Consider the following 20,949-nt stretch of genomic DNA (forward strand, 5'->3'; position numbering starts at 1 on the left):
TTTGAGGGGGGGAAAAACCTTCAACTTTCTAACAAAGTTGCTCCTCCACATTTGAAAATAAATAAGAAACAGACATGCATATCAGAAAGAGAGTAGACAGACACAAAACTTTTAAAAGCAAAATGCAACATTTTTATTAGCAAATCAACTTGCTGTGGAAAGAAAATAAATACAAGGAAATCTTTCTCCAAATAAAAACAACCATGTACTTCAAACAGTGCTCAATAGGAAGGTATTAGTAGCAAACACTTGCCCTAATTACATGAGCTGCAGTGCCACACTCAACACTACAGAGCCCGACTGGCACCCGGCAGAGCATCGCTTCAGACAGCTCCGTATTCTTTATCACAACCGTCAGGTCACACAGAATAAACAGAATAAGCCTATAATAAAAAAGCATTCAAAGTTGCAGGAGCAGCTCCCTGCCAGAACCACCCGCCAAGCAGCCCCACAGGGATTGTCACTGCCAGCGCGCTCTCGGGCGCCGCTCGGTGCCACCGCTGTGGCCGGGCAGCGTTGGCCGGTGTGCCGGGCAGGGGAAGGGCGAGGGCAGCGTTGGCCGGGTGTGCCATGCAATGTCCCCGGGCACGGGAAGGGCGGCAAGCCCCCATCTCCCGTCACGGCCCGGCCGCGCACTGCCGTCCCTGTCCGGCGGCTCCGCCTCCGCCGCCATTGCTCCCGAGCGCCCTGGCCACGCCCCCTGCGCGCCGGCCGCCAGCCATTGGTCAGCGCCAGGAGTTCCCCAGGAGCTCATTGGCCAGACGCGAGATGATGGGCGGGGCGTTCCCCAGCCCGGCGTGCCGCGCGCCCGCTCCCATTCCCATGGCGACGGGAACGCCGCCGGTCCCGCGGCCCCGGTAACCGGGGACACCAGGGAGAACGGCTGCGGCCTATCTCTGCTAAAATAATTGTAATGCTGTGGACGCTGCAATGAACAGGGAGGGGATCGACTAAATGTCTCCCGCTCCTCCTGAAAGCACCGTTTGCTCTACAAGAACAAGAGCCCAGGTCGTTCCATTGGCCTGGCTGGCCATTAACTCTAGTTGGTCAAGGAGCTTTGAGCCCACACTGGGAAGAGTTCCTGAGTTTTTTCTCAGCACGATAGCGGCTATCAGCAGAGTCTGGGGTTTCTGGAAAAACACAGAGGACACTGGGCTTATCTTCAAGGCTCCACATATTTTCCTTCTCTGCAACACGCCACCAGGAGTTGGACATGGGACAGACAGATGGCCTTCGACCCAGGCCAAGGCTACTGTAGCTCCTACTTGTCCCTGACAGCGCACAGGCCTGTCTAACCACAGTGCTCCTTGGTTACTTATGTATTTAGCTCAGCTTTCAGGTATTCTGGATTTTGGAAGAGCTTTCTTTGAGGTGACACCAGGCCCCAGGAAAATAACCTAAGTATCACATGATCACAGTATTTCACTTTTCCAACTGTTCCCCCTTGACGTCTGGTGTGGAGTGTTCCATGAAAGGCTATTACAATCAATCATTAATCCTCTTTGTAATGACCGTGATTTCTCTTTCAACTTCCCATTTCTCCACAGCCCTAATGGACCCTGCAGAAGCTGCTGCACTTCTTTGGCATGTGTCTGTCCTGTACCATAGCTGCCTGATCATACAGGGGTGTTTATACCAACCAGTGAAGAGGGTCTAGTTGCAGGAGGAAGCCCCTGCCAAGCAGCCCCACAGGGACTGCCATTCTCAGCGTGCCCTTAGTGCCACCAGTGTCACTGCACAGCATCAGCCGGGTGTGCCAGGCAGGGGCACAGCCCGAGCAGCAGCTGCTCAAACACAGCTCATGTTCAGCAGCTGCTCTCTGGCAGGGAGCCAGGCCCTGCCACCCACACGGCCACAAGCACTGCCCTGGGGCTCCCACTCCCCCTGGGCGAGTGCAGCTGTTGTCCTTTGTTGCCAGGACAGCAGGGGTGGCTCCATTCCATGCCCAGGATGGAGTCCAAGCCCGTGGGCTGCAGTACAGCCCCACACAGAGCCCCACACACCCCCTCAGGCTGCACTCCCCATGGCCCACCCAGACCCAGTCATCCACCGTCACCACAACATACAAATCAGCCAGAAATAACAACCTGGCTGGGGTAGAACTTGGCTTTTATTCTCCAGTACACTTCTCCAGAGACAGCAGAAAAAAGAAACAGCTCAGATTTTGGGACAGCAAATCCAGCAAAACAAGAGGGGGAAAATTATTTTATAAAAGTAAAATCAAAAAAATAAGAGAAGTTTGGAACATAAAGAGCTAAACACACTGTCAGTACTTGCATAGCACTAGCAGTAATCAGGAAATACAGTAGATGGCTATAAAACTTGCAAAAGCAAAACTGCTCCAAAAGCTCTAATAGCAAAAGGAGGAGCCTTCTGGAAAAAAATAAATACAAGGAAGACTTTTTTGGTACTTTTCCTTTTTATATCCACGATGTACTGTCATCTGTTACAACATAATCCCTGCCATCGCCCTTGAAGATCAAGGCCTGTGTCCTCGGGAAGGCTGCAGTAACTAGTCAGAGTCCTGTAACTGGATGCAAGTTTCAGTAACAGTCCATGGCTCTAGCCAGACTTGAACAGAAGAATAGCGACTTGGCCGAGGTAGAAGTAGATGAAGTGCTTGGTCTCATGAGTCACATAGCTGCCAAAATTCCTTCCCACGATGCAGTGCCAAGTGGGATTGTATTTCTTGTCAAACTCCTGCAAAACAGATCACTACAAATTAAGAACTCTTCTAATAGGTACCTTCTGAGCAAGGCAATCAGAGGAAGAACAGATGCTCTTTAAGTACTAGGATTATTTTATTTACATCTTATTGTTCACCTGCTGCTTAGTCAGACACGCAAAAACCCCACAGTGCTTCCTAACTGAGCAGTACTAAGTGTAAAATATTACTTTTGTTGAAGGAAAGTAGTCTTCTATTCCCCCATAATTCATAACATGATTGAATCTACAATTCTCAAGTAAAAGATTCACCATTAGTTTTGTACCCAAAGAGACAAAGTCATAATTTACACTTGTTTATCAGCAGCACAGCTACTAAACAGAAAATTCTCTGCCACCTGCTATGTAACAACAGTATGATCAATAAATCTAAGCAATTGTGCTTTACATATTTTCAAACAAAACCTCTATTAATTCCCAGTAGTTGCAATGAAGGATATCTGAAAAGTACTAAACTCTCTTTTCAATTTTCAATAGGTACTTTCTGTGTCTGGAGAAAAAAAGCCAATCGGTATTCTGGTCATAGCAAACAAGTATTTCTTTAAAAGAAACAATTGTTCTGCATGGATGAATTACTTCTCATGTTAGAGAAACTTCTCCACTCTAGGTATCCCAAATTTTAAAGTCACCTCCACCCCAGGTATCCTGGAGCAGAGCCCCAGGCTTTGAGGGGTACAGCAGCAGAACAGCTCCAGCTGGGTGCCTTCAGAAGGACCCGGACAAAGAAACTGCCAGGCAATTACACCCTCCCAGTCTCAGCTCCCCACCCCTCACAGTTCTGACTAATAATAACAGCACGGTGTGGGGACTTCTTGCTCTTTATTGGGGTTTTTTCATTGTCTCTGGACAGTCTTTTTTATCTCTCACGTTGTGATTTCTGCTGACAGTTATAACTTCCTTATTTTCCAGCTTGAACCAGCTCTTGAGGCCCTTTCTCACAGTGCTAAGTAAAAGTTAACATATCTATGTGAAAATTCACAGCTTGTGGCCTAAACCTTTACCAAACTTAGCTCCTCGTGCCAAGCAGTTAACTCCAGACAGTTTCAGTCCAATCAGCCTCAACATTTCAACAGCTCTTCCTCTCAGATCTTTAACTTCTACTGACGCACTTTCATTTCTCCGTTCTCCTGAGCTGACGAAGCAGGAAATATAATCTGAACTAGATCTTTCTCATGTATTGTTAATCCTACATAAAGGATGACACAGATGTTGCAAACAACAGATAAGCAGTGCCACCAGGATCTTTTTTTCTTTCTTGCTTATATCACTACGTAAGGAGAGGTGTGATTACAGAGAATTACAGAAAAGCACTTTTTCCCTATTTTTGATCCAGCTGGCAAGAATTGTAAAAAGATCCTTAAGATTAAGTTAAATACAAACAAAACCCAGAACAAGCTACCTCTCAGAGGAAAACCACAGGAGAACTCAATAGAGTCCCTGTGTTTTGTACCAGCTCATCAGTCACAGGGACAGTCAGGTGCCACTCTATCCTCACGTGGACAACAGACAGCGGCTAAAAAGGCCGTAAGCAGAAAGCACTGCAAGAAAAAAGCAGCCCCTAGAAAGGGCCCGTAAAGGGTGGGTAAAGGAACACACGGACATCAGCCTAAAGAGAAAGTCCAACTTGATTATCTAGCGTCTCTAGAACTTGTTTTTCTAGCACTACTTGCCTAGCAGCGTTCTCCCCAGTTGATTTTTCATGTGCATAGAGATATCATGAGAGCATTATAAGCCAACATCTACCTTCTTTATGTGAGCAGCGATATCCTTCTCGATGTTGTATTTCTCTAAGGCTTGAGTTGCACATTCCACAGCATCTTGCTGCATCTCCTCTGACATGTCCGCATTTTTGATCACTGCCTTTCGATCACTCATGATTGCCTGCTTGGAGGAAAAAGAGAAGGAAATTCAAAGTTGCAGGAGCACCTCCCAGAACCACCCGCTGCCCCACGGGTATCGCCATTCCCAGCGCGCTCTCGGGCGCCGCGCGGTGCCCCCGCCCTGGCCGGGAGTGCCGGGCACGGCCCCGAGCAGGGCCCGAGCAGCGGCGGCTCAATCGCCGCCTCACGTTCGGCACCCGCTCTCCGGCCGGAGCCGCACAAGCACCGCCGCCCTCCCGGCCCTCCCCAGGCCGGCGCTGCTCCGGGAGCTCCGCGAGCCCAGCCTGACGCCCGTCCCCTCCCCCGAGGGAGGCAAGGAAAGCCCGGCACGCGCGGCCAAGGGCTCGGAGCCCCTTGTGGCTGCCGGGTGCCGCCGGCAGCTGCCGAGGATGCGGGAAAACCGGAGGCGGCGGCCGGGAAGAGCCCAGGCATGGGGGGGGTTGCCCAGTCCCAGACTTCCCGAGCCGGACCTGACCTCTCTCGGCTGCTACCCCTGCCCAATGCTCAAGTCGGCAACGCCTTGCCCTCACCGTCGAGTGGGCGCCGCAGTATCGGCGCGGTGCGGATGCAGAGCCGGTGACGGTGCGGGACGGCGCGGAGCGAGGCACGCACTCGGCTCCGCCGCCGCGGCTGTTTAACCGACCCGCGCGCGCCGCCGGCGCCTCCGAGCGCCCCCAGCCCCGCCCCCTCAGCAGCGGCCGTCGGCCATTGGTCACCGCCACAATCACCCCGAGATCTTATTGGTCCCGCTGCAGCGCTCTTGCAGGGTTTTGCCGCAGCAATTTCTTTCAGCCCGGCATGCTTTGCGGACGTTGCCATGGCGACCGGCGGCCGCGGTGAGGCGCGGCGGGCCCGGCCTTGGGGCAGCCCCGGCCCCGCCGGCCCAGCGCGGGACAGGCAGCGACCGGCGGCTCTCCGGCCGTGCGCAGCCCTGCCCAATCGCTTTGTTCTTTTCTTCACGGCTGAGCTGCTTGAATGCAGGAAGGAAGAGGGGGAAGGAATAACCCCGAGTACAGGTGATGACTGGCTAGAAAGCGGCTCTGCGGAGACGGAGCTTGGGGTCCTCGTGGATAACAAACTGTCCCTGAGCCAGCAGTGTGCCTTGGGGGCCAAGGGAGCCAATGGAATCCTGGGGAGCATTAGGGAGAGCATTGCCAGCAGGTCAGGGAGGTGATGCTGCCCCTCTGCTCAGCACATCTGGAGTGCTGTGTCCATCTCTGCTCCTCAGGACAAGAGAGACATAAAGCTGCTGGAGCAGGTCCAGTGGAGGGCAGCACAGATCAGTAAGGGATCAGAGTATCTCTTATATGAGGGAACGCTGAGAAAGCCGGGCCTGTTCAGCCTCAAGAAAAGACAGCTGGCAGGGGGCCTCATTAATATGTACAAATATTTACAGGGTGGGTGTCAGAGGATGGACCAGGGTCTTCTTGGTGGTGCTGAGAAATAGGACAAGAGACAGACAACAGGCAGAAACTGATGCACAGGAAGTTCCACCTGAGGACGAAGAAGAATTTCTTCACTGTGCAGGTGACTGTGCACTGGAACAGGTTGCCCAGAGAGGTTGTGGAGTCTCCTTCAGTGGAGATATTCCAGAACCATTTGGACACAATCCTGTGCCATGTGCTCTGGGATGACCCTGCTGGAGCAGGAAGGTTGGACCATATGACCCACAGTGGTCCCTTCCAGCTTGACCTGTTCTGTGACTCTGTGAATGGAGGTGGTCACTGGTGTCCATGACTACAGCATGAGAGGGACTCTCCAGGTCACTGCTCTGGTAGGCAAAGATCACCTGTCACTATAGCTCAGGCTGAGAAAAATAACCCAACAAAACCAAATATGCTTCGGAGGGCATCCCACTGCAAAGAACATTGAGTTAAAAAATATTATATGAGGAAAATAGGAGAAAATCGTGGTGTGGTCTGATGATGGTGCTAAAAGTCCCAATATGGCAGGAAGGTCCTGGGTGAGGGAGCCCAGCTCATGCCCTGGGAATGCAGTCCCTGGGCTGATTTTAATAGCATGATGTCATCTCTCCTGAGAATGGGTTAAGTAATTTTTTTGTATCTACAAAGCTGGCAGAACTCCTGGATGATTCAAGTAGTGTGATAAGCAGGGCAAGTTTTGGGAAAAGAAGAAAAGGAAAGGAAAGGAAAGGAAAGGAAAAGAAAAGAAAAGTTAAGTTTCTAATGTGTCCTAATGCTCCTAACCGGAATCAAAGCATCTTTCACTCCTCCTTGCAATTCATCAGAACCCACAAACCCTCCCTCCTGTTCCCTACGAGGCTTCACTTTAAGTGAAGAAAACTGCAAAATTAAAAATCTAAAGAACAGCTAAATAAAATAAAGTTGAACTATTTGCAAAATTATTCAAGTACACCGTGAGGGTTGTGTTTGGTTTGGGTTTTTGGTTTGTTTTTTTTCCCCCGTCACGTTTGTCCTCACAACACAGGTTCCACCGCAGAGTAGGGGTGGAACACCGGGGGGCAGGGGTGGTCGGTGACCGTGTCCGGCAGGAGCGGCGGCGCCTTGGACTGCGGGGAACGTCCCCAGTGGGAGCGGGCACGGGCGCAGCGCTCTCCCGGCTCTGTCCCGGTAGGAGCTCTACGGGCGCAGCGCTCTCCCGGCTCTGTCCCGGTAGGAGCTCTACGGGCGCAGCGCTCTCCCGGCTCTGTCCCGGTAGGAGCTCTACGGGCGCAGCGCTCTCCCGGCTCTGTCCGGCAGGAGCTCTACGGGCGCAACGCTCTCCCGGGTCTGTCCGGCAGGAGCTCTACGGGCGCAGCGCTCTCCCGGCTCTGTCCCGGTAGGAGCTCTACGGGCGCAGCGCTCTCCCGGCTCTGTCCCGGTAGGAGCTCTACGGGCGCAGCGCTCTCCCGGCTCTGTCCCGGTAGGAGCTCTACGGGCCTAGCGCTCTCCCAGGTCTGTCCCGGTAGGAGCTCTACGGGCGCACCGCTCTCCCAGGTCTGTCCGGTAGGAGCTCTACGGGCGCAGCGCTCTCCCGGCTCTGTCCCGGTAGGAGCTCTACGGGCGCAGCGCTCTCCCGGGTCTGTCCGGTAGGAGCTCTACGGGCGCAGCGCTCTCCCGGGTCTGTCCGGTAGGAGCTCTACGGGCGCAGCGCCGCCCCCGCCGGCCGTGCCGAAGATGGCGGCGCTGCAGCTGTGGCGGTGCCGCTGCCGGGCGCTGCTGTCCCGGCCCGCCGCAGCTCTGCGGGCGCAGCGCGGCCTGGCCGCGGGGCCGGAGATGCATTTCGGCTTCCAGACCGTGACGGAGGAGGAGAGGAGGGAGAAAAGTGAGGGCGGCGACGGCGGCGGCGGGAGAGGGCGGGCGAGGCCGGGCCGGGCCCGGCGCCGAGCTGGGCTCCCGGCAGCCGGTGATCGTTCTCCATCCACAGTGCTGGGGACGTGTGTGGGGTTGGGCCCTTGTTTGAGGCGTTACCGGGAGTCTCGGTGAATAAAATCATAATATCACTGCTACTTCCCTCAGCTCGGGAAGGCTGTGCTTCTCCAGAGACCTTTGTCAGGCAACAGGCTCAGTCAATTCAATCTTTTTTGGTTTTTTTGGTGGCATTTTTCAGCTCCACATAGTGGACAGACCTCCACAGGGCAATAAAGGACAAGTTTTACTTAGACATAAGCATTTTTAAGTAAATTGCATCTCATTCCCATGTCCTTTCTTTGCAGTTTATCAGGTCTTTGAAAATGTGGCCAAGAAATACGATGTAATGAATGATTCAATGACTCTAGGAATTCATCGGGTGTGGAAGGATATCCTCGTGCATAAAATGAACCCTTGCCCAGGAACACTCCTCCTTGATGTTGCTGGGGGAACAGGTAAATAATTTGGGTGAGTTCCACATGACAATGCCACACTCTTTTTCAGCTGTTTGAATCTGCTCAGAATTACGTTTCCCGCTGTTTTTTTTTCCTCACCCTTAGCTCCCTGTCTTTAAAGCTAGTGAAGCATCTACTTGACTTTCCCAGGGAAGGGTTGAGAACTGATATCTTTGTGTTTTGTAATATCTTGCATTAAGGGTCTGAAAGTGTTATAGTCCTGTCATGTTATGTTATGGGAAACTGTGTGAATTTATAGAATATCATGGACTCTTTGATTTTAATAAGTTCCCTTTTTGTCTTTACCCATGTACACACACACACACTTTCTGTGTCTATTACAGTGTGTCTGAGGGGGTGTTTTTATAAATATATATGACTAAAAAGAAATAGTAAGTCAGTTGGATGTTCAAAGCCTTATGTTTCAACTCCCTGGAGTCAGAAAATACTCCAAAATGTGTGTCTTTCCTTTGAAACAACTGCAGGTGACATTGCCTTTCGATTCATTAATTATGTTCGCTCTGTACGACAACGCCAGCTCCAGAGGAAGCTCAAGCACCATCAGAATTTGTCATGGCAGGAAATTTTTGAGAGTTACCAGAATGACAAATTTAACAACTCACTAGGGGATTCCCAAGTGGTGGTCTGTGACATCAACAGAGAAATGTTAAAAGTTGGGAAGCAGAAAGCACAGCATCTTGGCTACTCTGAAGGTAAATAATGCTTTGTACTGTGGCTGGAAAGGAATTCCTGATTGCAAGAAATTGTGAGGGACAGAGGTTTTTTTGCTGTTTCCCTGTGTACATTCAGGAAGAGTGGGAGCTGTGCATGGAGAAAAGGAGCATGAGTTGCACAGTCACTGATTGTGCATTTAGTCTGCTTGCCAATGACCTGGACATACATGCTCTACAGATAGATGTGGTCTTGATCCTTTGGGGACTAGGAAGCAACACAGCTGCAACTGCATCACATACTGATAGTCCTGATGGAGGGAGTGTGGCTTTTCATGTTCCTCAACCTGTGGGAGCTTTCTAGCAAAATGTGTTGAGTGTTTTGGCCATTGTTGCATGGTAAGATGTTAGTAATTGTCCATAGCTACAGTTTGAGCAGAGATTCTCTTTTACAACTTTACCACAAATGGCAGCCAACAGTGCTTTCCACTATGATGCAAGTTTTGGGTAAAATCCTTGTGGCACATATTCAGTGTATGTATGTGCAGAATGATGTTTTGGCTGATCTGCAAAATCAACTACTCTGTCTTGAAAGATTTGCAAGTAGAGGCCAAGGTGTCTTTCCTCTAACAAAACTGCAAAATGGAAACATTTGCTTTCAATATCACTTTAAAATAATCAATTCCTTCTAGAATTGGTAAGTTCTAGCCTTTCTGGAGCAGTCTGAGCTCAGTTCTATGACTTGTCTTTCACTACAGGCTTGTCCTGGGTACTTGGGAATGCTGAAGAGTTGCCCTTTGATGATGATAAGTTTGATGTTTACACAATTGCCTTTGGAATCCGAAATGTAACTCGTATTGATCTGGTAAGTTACTGTAGTGTATCCTGATGTGGGGTCCTTATGATTTTTTATTCTACGAAGGAAGCAAACTAGGAACTCCTTTGGATAAAGGAAGATGCTAGTCTACTCCTGAAACATTTAAAATAAGTGGCATGTAGTGTGCAACTTGTGTGAATAGAAAATGCAATTAAGTGCCCCACCTTTGTAATAAAAAGATAGATTTATACCAGTTGCACCCAATCCTTCCAGCTTGGCAAGCCACCCAGTCTCAGGTTCCTAAGGCAAAGGGCTGCATGTTACAGTCATTCCCCACCTTCTCCTGACCTATGGCATGGATGGGTGGATCTGCACATGCACAGAGCAGTCAGGCTGCACATCTCAAATCCTCCTGCAGCACCTGATCTATATCCCACCAACAGTGGGTCCTGTCCCCCTCTGTTTCCCTGCCTGAGCCAACAGAGCTGCCAGAGCAGAGTGGGAAGGAGGCTGCTGCCCCCACTGCTGTTGAACCAGCCTGCTCAGCCCACTGCTGCTGAGTGTCTTTACACTGGCTGGTGGCAGAGATCCCTATAAAGAACAAGTATGATTTTAATTAGGATAAATAGTACTCTTTTACTCTAACTATCAGATAGTTCTGAACTATCTCTGTCCTTTGAGAAGGACTGGCTGTTGTGGGGGTGACACCTGTCTGGAGGCACTCATTGTCTGTTTTGGAGGAGTGTGTTACAACCTTGGCAGAGCTCCTGTGGAAGGTGAAGCATTTGGATCCAAACCACCTTGAACCATTTTCCTTTGAACTTAATGTGCATGTGGCTTTTCCAGGTGCTTTGTCTGCACCCTTCCAAAGCACAGGCTCTTTGCCTTCGTGCATACAACAGTGTGGTCGCAGAGCTCCCTGGAGACCTGATACAAAACACACTCAAGCTGCCAAGACTTGTGCAGAGCTCCTGTGTAGTGTTGATATTTTATCCCATAGGAACAGGACAGTTGAAGTCAAAAAAATGTACAACCTTCAGAGGTTCTGGAATACAACTCTGCTCTTGTATGAAAGAACATACAGTTTTAAACAGGATTTTGTCTAGATTCTTGTTAGGTGTTCCATTTTGATGCAGGATGGAATTTTCAAAGTAGCCAAAGATTTTCTTCTTTCTCTTTCCTTCCTGTTCTTACACATTGCTCATCCGAAACCCAGTATCATTCCTTCTTTGAACCTTTGGGTGTGCCTCACAGTAAAATCTTTTGATTGAAAAAAAATTATCATGCCTGTTTTTGATTTTCAGTTTCTTGTAGCTGAGTCACCTTCTCCCTTTTGTGTTTGGTCTGTAATTATAAGAGCTCAGCCAACAAACTTTCATCAGTTGCGAGTAGGGAAAGAAAGTTGCAAACCTGACATCACAGTTTTGACACAAAGCCTTGTAAAAATCTATTTATGTAACAGCAAGAGTATTTGTGCTTTGGGTTTGTGGCACATTTGGGGCTTTTTTATACTTGTCTTGGGATGCTTCTCTACAGTAAATATTGCAGATTGCCAGTCAGGATACTCTTCATTCCCCTCGGTTCATCAGGGTTGCATGATAACATCACATGGCATGATAATAGGCAGGTGCTGTTCTACAGAAGCAAACTTATCACATCTGCTTTGTCTCAGGCACTTCAAGAGGCCTATCGTGTGCTGAAACCAGGAGGAAGATTTCTCTGCCTTGAATTCAGTCATGTCAGCAACCCTCTTCTTTCCAGGTAGGAGCATGGTGATGCTTTATGCCAAGTCACAGGGCTCTCTTGTTTGTACTCAGAATAAGATGTGGAGACACTTTGAGACCACATCTTGGTGCACTTTTAAAGCAGCTACAGACTGTACAGCCTAGTGGCACAGAGAGCAGCTCGTGTTGGAGAGGGTTTAAATTTGTTTCTGTTAATCTGTATTTACCATCTCTCTGTGCAGGCTCTATGATCTCTACAGTTTCCAGGTTATCCCTGTTCTGGGTGAGGTTATTGCTGGTGACTGGAGATCTTACCAGTATCTTGTGGAGAGCATCCGACAGTTCCCCCCTCAGGTAAGGCAGGATTTCCCCAGATTCACTGACACACAAAACACAATTCCAGCATAATCTTGTGGCCAGCTGCCTTACGGGCCTTCAGGTTGTTAATACTTATGGCACTTATTTTTCAGGAGGAGCTGAAGGCAATGATAGAAGATGCAGGCTTTTTCAAAGTGGATTATGAGAATTTGAACTTTGGCATTGTTGCCATTCACTCAGGTTTCAAACTCTGAGTCTGGGTACCAAAACACCAAAAGTATCATTTTCATGAGGGATATGAAAGCTGTGGAATTTTAACGGGATCAAAAGGAGTCCTGAGAAGTTGTGCAGCAGACACTTGCTCAGCAGCTGGGCTCAGAAGAACACAAGTTACCTCTCCCCACCAGAAACCTGTGGAGTGACTCCAGTGGTGTTTCTTACACTTGCATTTCCCTTCAAGTGCAATGTAAAGGATGTGGCCAAAACTGAGCAATGCTGACAAGCGAAGCAAGTTGGCAGTGGGTGTGGATAAAGACACAGACTGATTAGTCTCCAAATAAGATGCCTTTCTTTTTACTAAGCTTTGAAGGAGGATATTATACTTGTGAGAAGTAACTTGGATTTATGAAGTAACTATGGACTTTTATGAAGCTGTTATTATCTTTGTCATCTGGAGTTTAAGGATTTTCTTCCCATGACTCCTTCTTTCAAAGGCAAATGGAAGGCTTATGAAATAAAAGGGCTCTGCATCAACTTTTTTCCACTTAAATCAGTCTTGTAAGAAGGTTTCCTAAGAAAGGATGGATTTGGGGTGTGGGAATCAAGGTGGGGATGTTCATCCTTCATTCACATGGCAATAAAGAGGGCAATTCAAGAGGGCAAAGGGATAAACGATTTTATTAGCAAAGAAGCCATCTTTTGAAAGAAAATAAATACAAGGAAGACATTTTTGCTTTTTTATATAGCCACAATGAAAATACCAGCCGCTACAGCAAAATCCCTGACCATTAACAATACAATACAAGACCTGAAGATCAAGATGTGTTTCCCCAGGAAGGCTGAAGGTGGGAATCAGTGTGCAGTCCTGTGCCCAGGTGCAAGTTTCAGTAACAGTCCATGGCTCTAGCCAGACTTGAACAGAAGAATAGCGACTTGGCCGAGGTAGAAGTAGATGAAGTGCTTGGTCTCATGAGTCACATAGCTGCCAAAGTTCCTTCCCACGATGCAGTGCCACGTGGGATTGTATTTCTTGTCAAATTCCTACAGAATAGAGAATTAGAAAGTCAGCATTTTCATGGTAATTATACTTATATTGTCTAACAGTTGGGGAGGCTTTTTTGGCAATGATTTGTCACTTGATAACAAGTATCACTTTTGGAAGAAGGCAATTAAAGAGCAGCATATGCTCCTAAGCACAAGGATCATCTGTCACTTTATAACTCATCTGCTGCTTAGTCATACCAAAAAAAAAACAAGTGCTTCCAAGCAGAGCAGGAATAAGCTTAAAACATATGTTTGGGGAGGTAACTTTTCCCCTACAGTCATGCCATGATCTCAAACCATAACTTCTAAGAATTTGTCTGCTTGTTCTGAATCTCCGAATCTCCAATGAAACTGGTATTTTTCTATATTAGCTTCTATTTCTGAAGCTAATGGACTTCATTAGCTTTTTTTTTTTTTTTTTGCAGTAAGGATGCTGAAAGAACACTTGATGGAAAATTCTCTGCCATATCTCTGACACCTGGTCATGAGATGATGATGTGACACACTGCTGTCAGGAGCTTGCTACAAACAAACTCCTGTGTACAGGTCTACAGTGAGCAAACCCATGCAATGAGTGGATTTATACTGCAGTACCTAACAGCTGTCAGCTGCAAAGAATTTTGTGTGGACATGGAAGTTTCTGTTCTGCTCAACCAAACCCTTCAGCTCCTTGCAGCTCAGTCAGGCTCCCAGTAGGAGTCAAGAGAGAAAATGTGACAAAATGTAAGCTATGAACCATCTGTTCAGCATTAGCATGAACAGCTTGTCTTACATGTGGTGGGAAAGGCAAAAAAACCAAACCCACTTATTACATGGTCGGCAAAGCACCATTCTTTAAATAGGCTGCACAGAGCCTGTGTCTTGTACCAGCTCATCAGTCACAGGGACAGCCAGGTGCCACTCTCTGCTCAGCTGGACAATGGGGCAGTGGCAGAAAAGGTGTAAGGCATTACAAGAGAAAAGCAGAACCACCTAGAAAGGTCCACATAAAGGGTGGGGAACAGAACAGAAAGAGAGAAAGTCTAACTTGATTATCTGGTGCCTCTAGAACTCGTTTCTCTAGAGCTACTTGCCTAGCAGCGTTCTCCCCAGTTGATTTTTCATGAGCACATTACAAGCCAACATCTACCTTCTTTATGTGAGCAGCGATATCCTTCTCGATGTTGTATTTCTCCAAGGCTTGAGTTGCACATTCCACCGAGTCTTGCTGCATCTCCTCTGACATGTCCGCATTTTTGATCACTGCCTTTCGATCACTCATGATTGCCTGCTTGGAGAAAAAGAGAAGGAAATTCAAAGTTGCAGGAGCACCTCCCAGAACCACCTGCTGCCCCACGGGTATCGCCGCGCGGTGCCCCCGCCCTGGCCGGGAGTGCCGGGCACGGCCCCGGGCAGGGCCCGAGCAGCGGCGGCTCAATCGCCGCCTCACGTTCGGCACCCGCTCTCCGGCCGGAGCCGCACAAGCACCGCCGCCCTGCCCAGCCCCGCTCCAGCCCGGCGCCACCCGGGAGCTCCGCGAGAGAGCGCGGCCGCTCCATCGCCCGGCCCGACGGTCCTTCCCTGCCCCGGGGGAGGCGAGGAAAGCCCGGCACGCGCGGCCAAGGGCTCGGAGCCCCGTGTGGCTGCCGGGTGCCGCCGGCAGCTGCCGGGGATGCGGGAAAACCGGAGGCGGCGGCCAGGGAAGAGCCCAGGCACGGTGGCACCGCCGGGACACGCGAGGTCCCCGGTACCGGGCTGGCAGAGTCTCTGGAGCCGCCTGCGCCCCGTCCCTCACCGTGCGGGCGCTGCGGGAGCGGCGCTGCAGAGCGGAGGGCGCTGCGCTCTGGTCCGTGCGCGCCTAGCAACGTCTCTGCCCCGCCCCCTGAACGCCGACCCCCCTCCCATTGGCCACCGGCACCGCCTCCCGGGTTCCCATTGGTCAGCGCTGCCGGCCCCTGAATGCCCATTGGCTGAGACGCGGCGCCCGGCCGGGTTTTACTGCAGCATTGTCTTGCGGCCCGCGATGCCCCGCGCCGCTTCCGTTCCCATGGCAACCGACGGGACGCAGGGAGGTACCGGGGGAACGGGGCTCATGTTTTGGGATGGTCACGTAGATTTGGGCTCTGTATGGAAAGCTTCCAGTCCTGACTCCCGTGCTACTGGTCTGCTGCGCCTGGGGAGGTTTAGGTTGGGTATTGGGAGGAATTTCTTCGCAGAACTGGTGATTAGACAGTGGAAGGGGCTGCCCAAGAGAGGTGGTTCTGTCACTGTCCCTGCAGGTGTTTAAGGAATACTGGACATGACACTGAGTGTCGTGGTCTGGTTGACGTGGTGGTGTTCAGTCACCGATTGGACTCGAGGTCTTTTCTAATCTAATTCTGTGATTCTGTGTGGCATCATCAGGTGATCCTGGGAAAAAAAAAAACTTGTTCCTTAAAGTATGCCCAGTCTCGAAGGCATTGTAATTTGTCCACCAGCTTCTGTAAAACACCTTTCCATAGGTGATATGTGGGCCCCAAAAGCCATTTTATTATTTGCCCCAGCCTGGATCACAGAGATGCTGAGTTTAAGCAATAACAGACTTACTTTCTCTTTGGAACAAGCTCTTGTTGGGAATATCCCTTTTAATAGTATGTTTTATTACTGAAAGAATACTGGGATATTACCTAGGGCTGCTGTTTCAGTAATATGCTCTTTACTGGAGTGAAGCCCACCCATGTCAAAGGAAGGAGTTCCTCAACTTGTGAATGGCACTTGATCACCTGTCCTGTTCACTAGTCTGTTTTCAGTTGTGTCTTTTCAAGTCACACTAAGTGACCTCTGATAGAAATCTCTGACCCATGTTTACTGGGTATGATCAAGTCAGCTCCAAACTTTGTTCCTTTAGTGAACCAAATCTATCAGATTTTTATGTCTTCTTTTGCAGACCTCACCATTTCTGCAACTCTTGCCTTTTTTGTTTGTTTGTGTTTGGTTTGGGGGTTATTTTGGTTGGTGGTTGGGTTGGTTTTGTTTTGGGTTTTTTTTTTTTTGGGTTTTTTTTTGTTGTTTAAATGAAGCAAGATGTTTTGGTAGAACATCAGTGCTCTGTTTTCTTAGTTTCACTCTCCCTGGGGCACTTTCTGCTTACACTCTTGTCAGCAGATAGAACATTGCTGTTGAGTCTTCCACAGCTGATCTGTTAATAACAGGACTCTGAACCATGTCTACAGCAAACAGCACAGGATGATTTAAAAGAGGTTTTTAAATACTGGTTGGTAGGACTCCCATTTCCTTGTAGAAATAAAAAAAAAAAACACCTCAAGAGCAGTCATTCACCTCACTTGCAATGTCAATATTTTGCATATTCTTACAGTGTAGTTACCTGCTCAGTGTCATTCAGAGCAAAAGCAGAATAACTGCAAGCAACTCTTTGCTTTTGCAAACTCTAAGGCAACCTCAGAAGAATACACTGCCCCCAGAAATACTGAAACTGCATAATGTAATATTTTTGTCACTCTAGAATATCTCAGAAATAACTCCTGACTCACAGGTTTTAACATTCCAAACAGAGATACAGTTCACAACTTTGCTTGTGTGCTAGAAACATGAAGAAGTTTTGAATGGCCTTGGGGCCACAGTAAGTAATTAATTTCCAGAACTGTGTTCAGTATCTGCAGCACTTGCAGTAGTTCTTTGAGTACTGGACAGTTTAGTGCTGACAGAATGGAACCATTTAACAATCTTCCAAATGCTCCCACTGAACTTCAGAAACACCCATGGATCTCTCAGGAGGTGGCTGTGTTTGGTAGCTGCAGGCAAGTTTCTCTGCATTTATTGAGAAATGGTTTGCTGGAGGAACAATTGTGATGACGACTGCAGGAAATGGCAGTGTGGGGTGAGGTGCACGTTGTTAATGAGAAACATTAAAGCCTGGGATACATCACAGTCCTACTTGGTAATCAAGAGTATAAAAGTAGAGTTTCCCTCAGGACAGAGCTGCAGGGAAAGGCAGAACAAATAAACACAGGAGATGATAGCAGGGGTAGAGGAGGTGCTGAAGAAAACTGGGTAATGGATAAGGCATCTCATGAGATTGCTCTCCCAGTTTAGGCTGTAAGCACTTTTCATGAGGTGGTTTTTCACTCTGTGTTGCACAACCTATCACTGTACTAACAGATTTTTCCTGGGGCTCCCAGTTAATAACAAAACATAAAATCATCATTATTACCAATAAAACTACTTCCATCTTCTTTTCTTTCCACAAAGGCAAAGAAATCTCCACAGTGAAATTTTCTTTGTAAACCTGGGATTTATATGCAAGAGCTTCCAATCTAATTTTAGATCTACAGTTTGGTGGTGGTGGAAAAATGTCAGCAGCTCTAAGTGAGGTTATCTCCATGGTCTCCAGAGAAACTGGATCCATTTACTGAGTGCTGCAGTGAATGCAGGGGAACCAGCACATGAGGGGGTGTCTCTCCCTCTCTCAAAGTGCAGCCAGGGCCCAGTGGGGCTCAGCACCATCCCCTGGGGCTCAGCACCACCAGTGATAGACCCACTGAGGCACTGACATGCCCTGCCCCACAGGAAGCTCATCTGCCCTCTGTGAGCTTTTCTTTTTGGTGGTTGCAGGTGTCTGAGTCAAGGTTGTAATTCCCTTATTTGTGGTGAAGTCGCATCAAACCCCTTCATTAAGGAGATGTGTGTTTTCCACTTTAAATGCAGTTTGGGCTGCAGGGAACAAGCATCAGGCAGTCTGTTCTTTCCCTAGAGTGTGTGGGAGCAGCACTGAACTGGCAGTTTTAAGTTTAGCCTGTGCTGCATTGGCAATGTGGGATCATCTTGTCCAAACTGTTGGTTTAGTTGTTGCCTTTAAATAGTTACTTGATGCTATTTTGGGTTAAAAGCTCCTGCAGCCAGTCAGTTCCCTCTCAAATTCCTCTTCCTTTTTCTGTGTAAATAATATTGTCCCCATTCTCTTTGATGGTCAAAGGAAGAGGCCAAAATGGATAGATCAAGGGGGGACTTCTCAAAGTGGGAATTACCCACTTTGATATTATGATTGTGGTATTGATCATATTGATTGATAGATATTTGAAGTCTTTCCTTGTTATGATTTCTATACACCTCATAAATTCCTTACAGGCTGAGCTTGTATATTTGTAAACTTCAGCATTTGCAGGGTCTGAATCTTGTCAAGTCTGAGACTAAAGCAATAATACAGTGTCACAGCTTTGCAGAGGATTGGAGTAGTGGTGTTAAATAGAGGCTTTATTTCAATACCCTTGAAAGAATTCAAGTATCACAGTAATTACATGTTTTATGCATCTAGGTGAGTATATTATGGATGCTTATACAAATAATGAGGTAATTGCACAATTAAAGAGTGGGACAAGGGTTTGCTCTCACCTCCAGCTTTCTCTGGAAAGAGAAAGCTTTCTCTGCTCTCACTTTGCCAAATAAAAGCACCCAGGTCATCTGCCATGCTGCTGTCCAGCTTCAGAGACATTGAATATTTCAACAGCACTACTGAACTTTTACACTTTCTTTCTCCTCTCTTGCAAGTGCTCTTCTTCTGACCAAAATACATGCCAAGGTGTTTCAGCTGTGACTGCACAAAACTTCATTTTCCCCAAATAATATACTGAAGGGGCATTTAGGCTCTGGGCTGTCATTGAGAGCCCTGCAGAAAAGTCTCTCGTTCTTCCAGCTTTGGTAAAGGGATGTTACCTGAGAGAAAACAAAAAACAAGTTGTGTGAGACCAGCTGTAAGCTACCTTGTGGGCAGGACACCGTGGCATGCAAGTGTTTCTCCAGTTTACTCCATGTACAGGCTGCCTAAATATCCTGAGAAAGTCAGGGAAGTAAGTCCTGCCTGACATGTGCAGTAACTTCAGAATCAGGTCAGCCTCTGTGCTGCTTCTGGACCAAGAAATTGCACATGGTTTTATACAGATGGCTACAGTCATTTCTTTTAGTGCTCCCTATTACTTACTAGTATTTCTGATATTAAATGCAGCTATGGCAGATTATTTTCTTCAGGTTAATTCAGATGAGATTAAGAGATTTTTGTAAGCAAGTCAATACCTGGTGGAGCCACAAAATACTCCTCTACTTTCTCTCTGGCATTTTCCAGCAGTTCTTTGGTGCAGTTGCCTTCTGTCACATCATCTTCTCTGAGATACAGACACCTGAAGGACAAAGGTTACTGGTTGTCTTCAAGCTGTTGTGTGAATATGAGGTAGGAAGGGTGGCTTATCTCTAAATCTGGTGTTGGTCTCTTAAATAAACACTGACAGAAGTACTGGAACATTTTGAAGCACTCAAAAATGGCACTGGCAGGCATTGGGGGTGCAGTGTGACAATTACGACAGATTAAAGAACTGAAGTTCACCTTTGCTTTGCTCACACATAAAAATTACACAGCCAATGACAACTTTCCCCCACAGAGAACCACAGGAAGACGTTCTGAGCAAAGGGGCCACATGCACGGTGATTCCCAGGGGGAAAAGGTCCCAGAAGCAAACAGTTTGATGCATGAACAGATAAAAGGAGGCTGCTGTGATTCACCACCTGTCCTCCAGCACTGAATCCATGGGTTCCACGCCATCGGTGTTCACTTCATGAAGCTGATCAGCAAACTGGATCGCTTTCTGCAGCCGCTCCACACCCTCTGCATCCCGGAAATCCACCAGGGCCAGGTGCTCCAGGTGCTCCAGCACTTCCACCGACACCCTCTGCTGTACAAAAGCATCAATACAGACAAAAAAAAAGTCAAAACCAAACAAGTTTAATAGTGCTACTTTCTTTTAATTAGAAACTTTTTGTGGGGGTACCAGTTGTGGGTTTCTCTGGGTCTGGATTGAAGGCACTTGAGACAGTAGTTCATGTTTGGACTCGAGTGTTTATTATTTCTTATCAGTAAAACAGTCTCACTACTGTGAGTTCGGCAGGTTTTCATTAGAAGGCACAAAATGGCCAACAATCTCTTGTTACAAGGTCTTTTAAGACAAAACTGTCCAATTAAGAGCTGACACCTGGATTATTTTCCCTTTTAACCCAATAACTGATCACAAGGAGCCCACAATGTGGACTTTTCTGCCCAATTACAAAATGCCACCCAAACCCATGAAGAAGAAGGAAGAAGAAGCATGAAGATGAAGAAGAAACCCAGGATAACACCCTGTGCCCTCCATCTTGCTTCCATCCACAACATACTAAAAATCCCAAAACCTCAATTTCTCACCAAGTGACACACCTACACTACTCTCTATAATCTATTTCACCCTTTTGTGGATTCTAGTCTATTCTGAAGTTTAGGAAACTTTCTCCGTGAATGAGGATCAAAGTCAGTGCTCCCCTGGGGGTCAGGGCACCCCAGAGCAGACAGAGAAACATTCCCGCTGTTCTGGGTTTCCACACTTGTTACACGTCAAAAACGGAGTTTACAAAGAATCCTAAAATCGTTAAGGCTGGAAAAGACCTTTAAGGTCACCAAATGCAGGGACCCGCTGATCGCTGTCCCTCTCAGGGGAGATTAACGGGTGGTGTAGCCCGTGCCCGCCTCGCGGGGGGCGGAGCGGCGGTGCCCGAGCGGCGTCTGCGGTGTTACCCGGAGCGGTCCCTGCGGCCGGTGCCCGCTGTTCCCGCGGTACTCGCTGTGTCCCCGGTACCGGTGCCCGCTCCCCGGTGCCCGCGGGAGGCCCCGCCCGGCGCGGAGCCACGGCCCGAGGAGCAGCGCGCGCATCGCCGCCGCCTCCCGGCCCGC

The 20,949-nt window shown here is 48.4% G+C and overlaps 3 protein-coding genes and 1 pseudogene across 5 annotated transcripts; 1 reads left to right on the forward strand and 3 right to left on the reverse strand.

Moving 5' to 3' along the window:
* Positions 1 to 2,092: 2,092 nt before the first annotated feature.
* Positions 2,093 to 5,267, reverse strand: LOC136564227 (dynein light chain 1, cytoplasmic). 2 transcript variants are annotated; one of them, XM_066562082.1, is made up of 3 exons: positions 5,135 to 5,267; positions 4,468 to 4,605; positions 2,093 to 2,700 (listed from the first exon to the last, which is right to left on the reverse strand). In XM_066562082.1, exons 2-3 carry the CDS (start codon positions 4,597 to 4,599, stop codon positions 2,563 to 2,565), a joined length of 270 nt encoding a protein of 89 aa, XP_066418179.1. In that variant the 5' UTR covers positions 4,600 to 4,605; positions 5,135 to 5,267; the 3' UTR covers positions 2,093 to 2,562. The 2 variants fall into 2 exon arrangements, with proteins under 2 accessions (XP_066418179.1, XP_066418178.1); XM_066562081.1 differs by having other exon boundaries at positions 5,080 to 5,193.
* A 2,474-nt stretch (positions 5,268 to 7,741) lies between these two features.
* Positions 7,742 to 12,713, forward strand: COQ5 (coenzyme Q5, methyltransferase). The gene is made up of 7 exons (XM_066562392.1): positions 7,742 to 7,889; positions 8,281 to 8,430; positions 8,916 to 9,143; positions 9,860 to 9,966; positions 11,591 to 11,679; positions 11,885 to 11,996; positions 12,113 to 12,713. Exons 1-7 carry the CDS (start codon positions 7,742 to 7,744, stop codon positions 12,212 to 12,214), a joined length of 936 nt encoding a protein of 311 aa, XP_066418489.1. The 3' UTR covers positions 12,215 to 12,713.
* Positions 12,714 to 12,840: 127 nt separating this feature from the next.
* Positions 12,841 to 15,138, reverse strand: LOC136564433 (dynein light chain 1, cytoplasmic-like; annotated as a pseudogene).
* Positions 15,139 to 18,425: 3,287 nt separating this feature from the next.
* Positions 18,426 to 20,947, reverse strand: GATC (glutamyl-tRNA amidotransferase subunit C). 2 transcript variants are annotated; one of them, XM_066561974.1, is made up of 4 exons: positions 20,794 to 20,947; positions 19,755 to 19,918; positions 19,269 to 19,372; positions 18,426 to 18,911 (listed from the first exon to the last, which is right to left on the reverse strand). In XM_066561974.1, exons 1-4 carry the CDS (start codon positions 20,926 to 20,928, stop codon positions 18,853 to 18,855), a joined length of 462 nt encoding a protein of 153 aa, XP_066418071.1. In that variant the 5' UTR covers positions 20,929 to 20,947; the 3' UTR covers positions 18,426 to 18,852. The 2 variants fall into 2 exon arrangements, with proteins under 2 accessions (XP_066418071.1, XP_066418070.1); XM_066561973.1 differs by having other exon boundaries at positions 19,755 to 19,921.
* Between the last annotated feature and the right edge of the window lie 2 nt (positions 20,948 to 20,949).

Source organism: Molothrus aeneus, chromosome 18 (genome assembly GCF_037042795.1).
Source record: "Molothrus aeneus isolate 106 chromosome 18, BPBGC_Maene_1.0, whole genome shotgun sequence".
NCBI lineage: Eukaryota > Metazoa > Chordata > Aves > Passeriformes > Icteridae > Molothrus > Molothrus aeneus.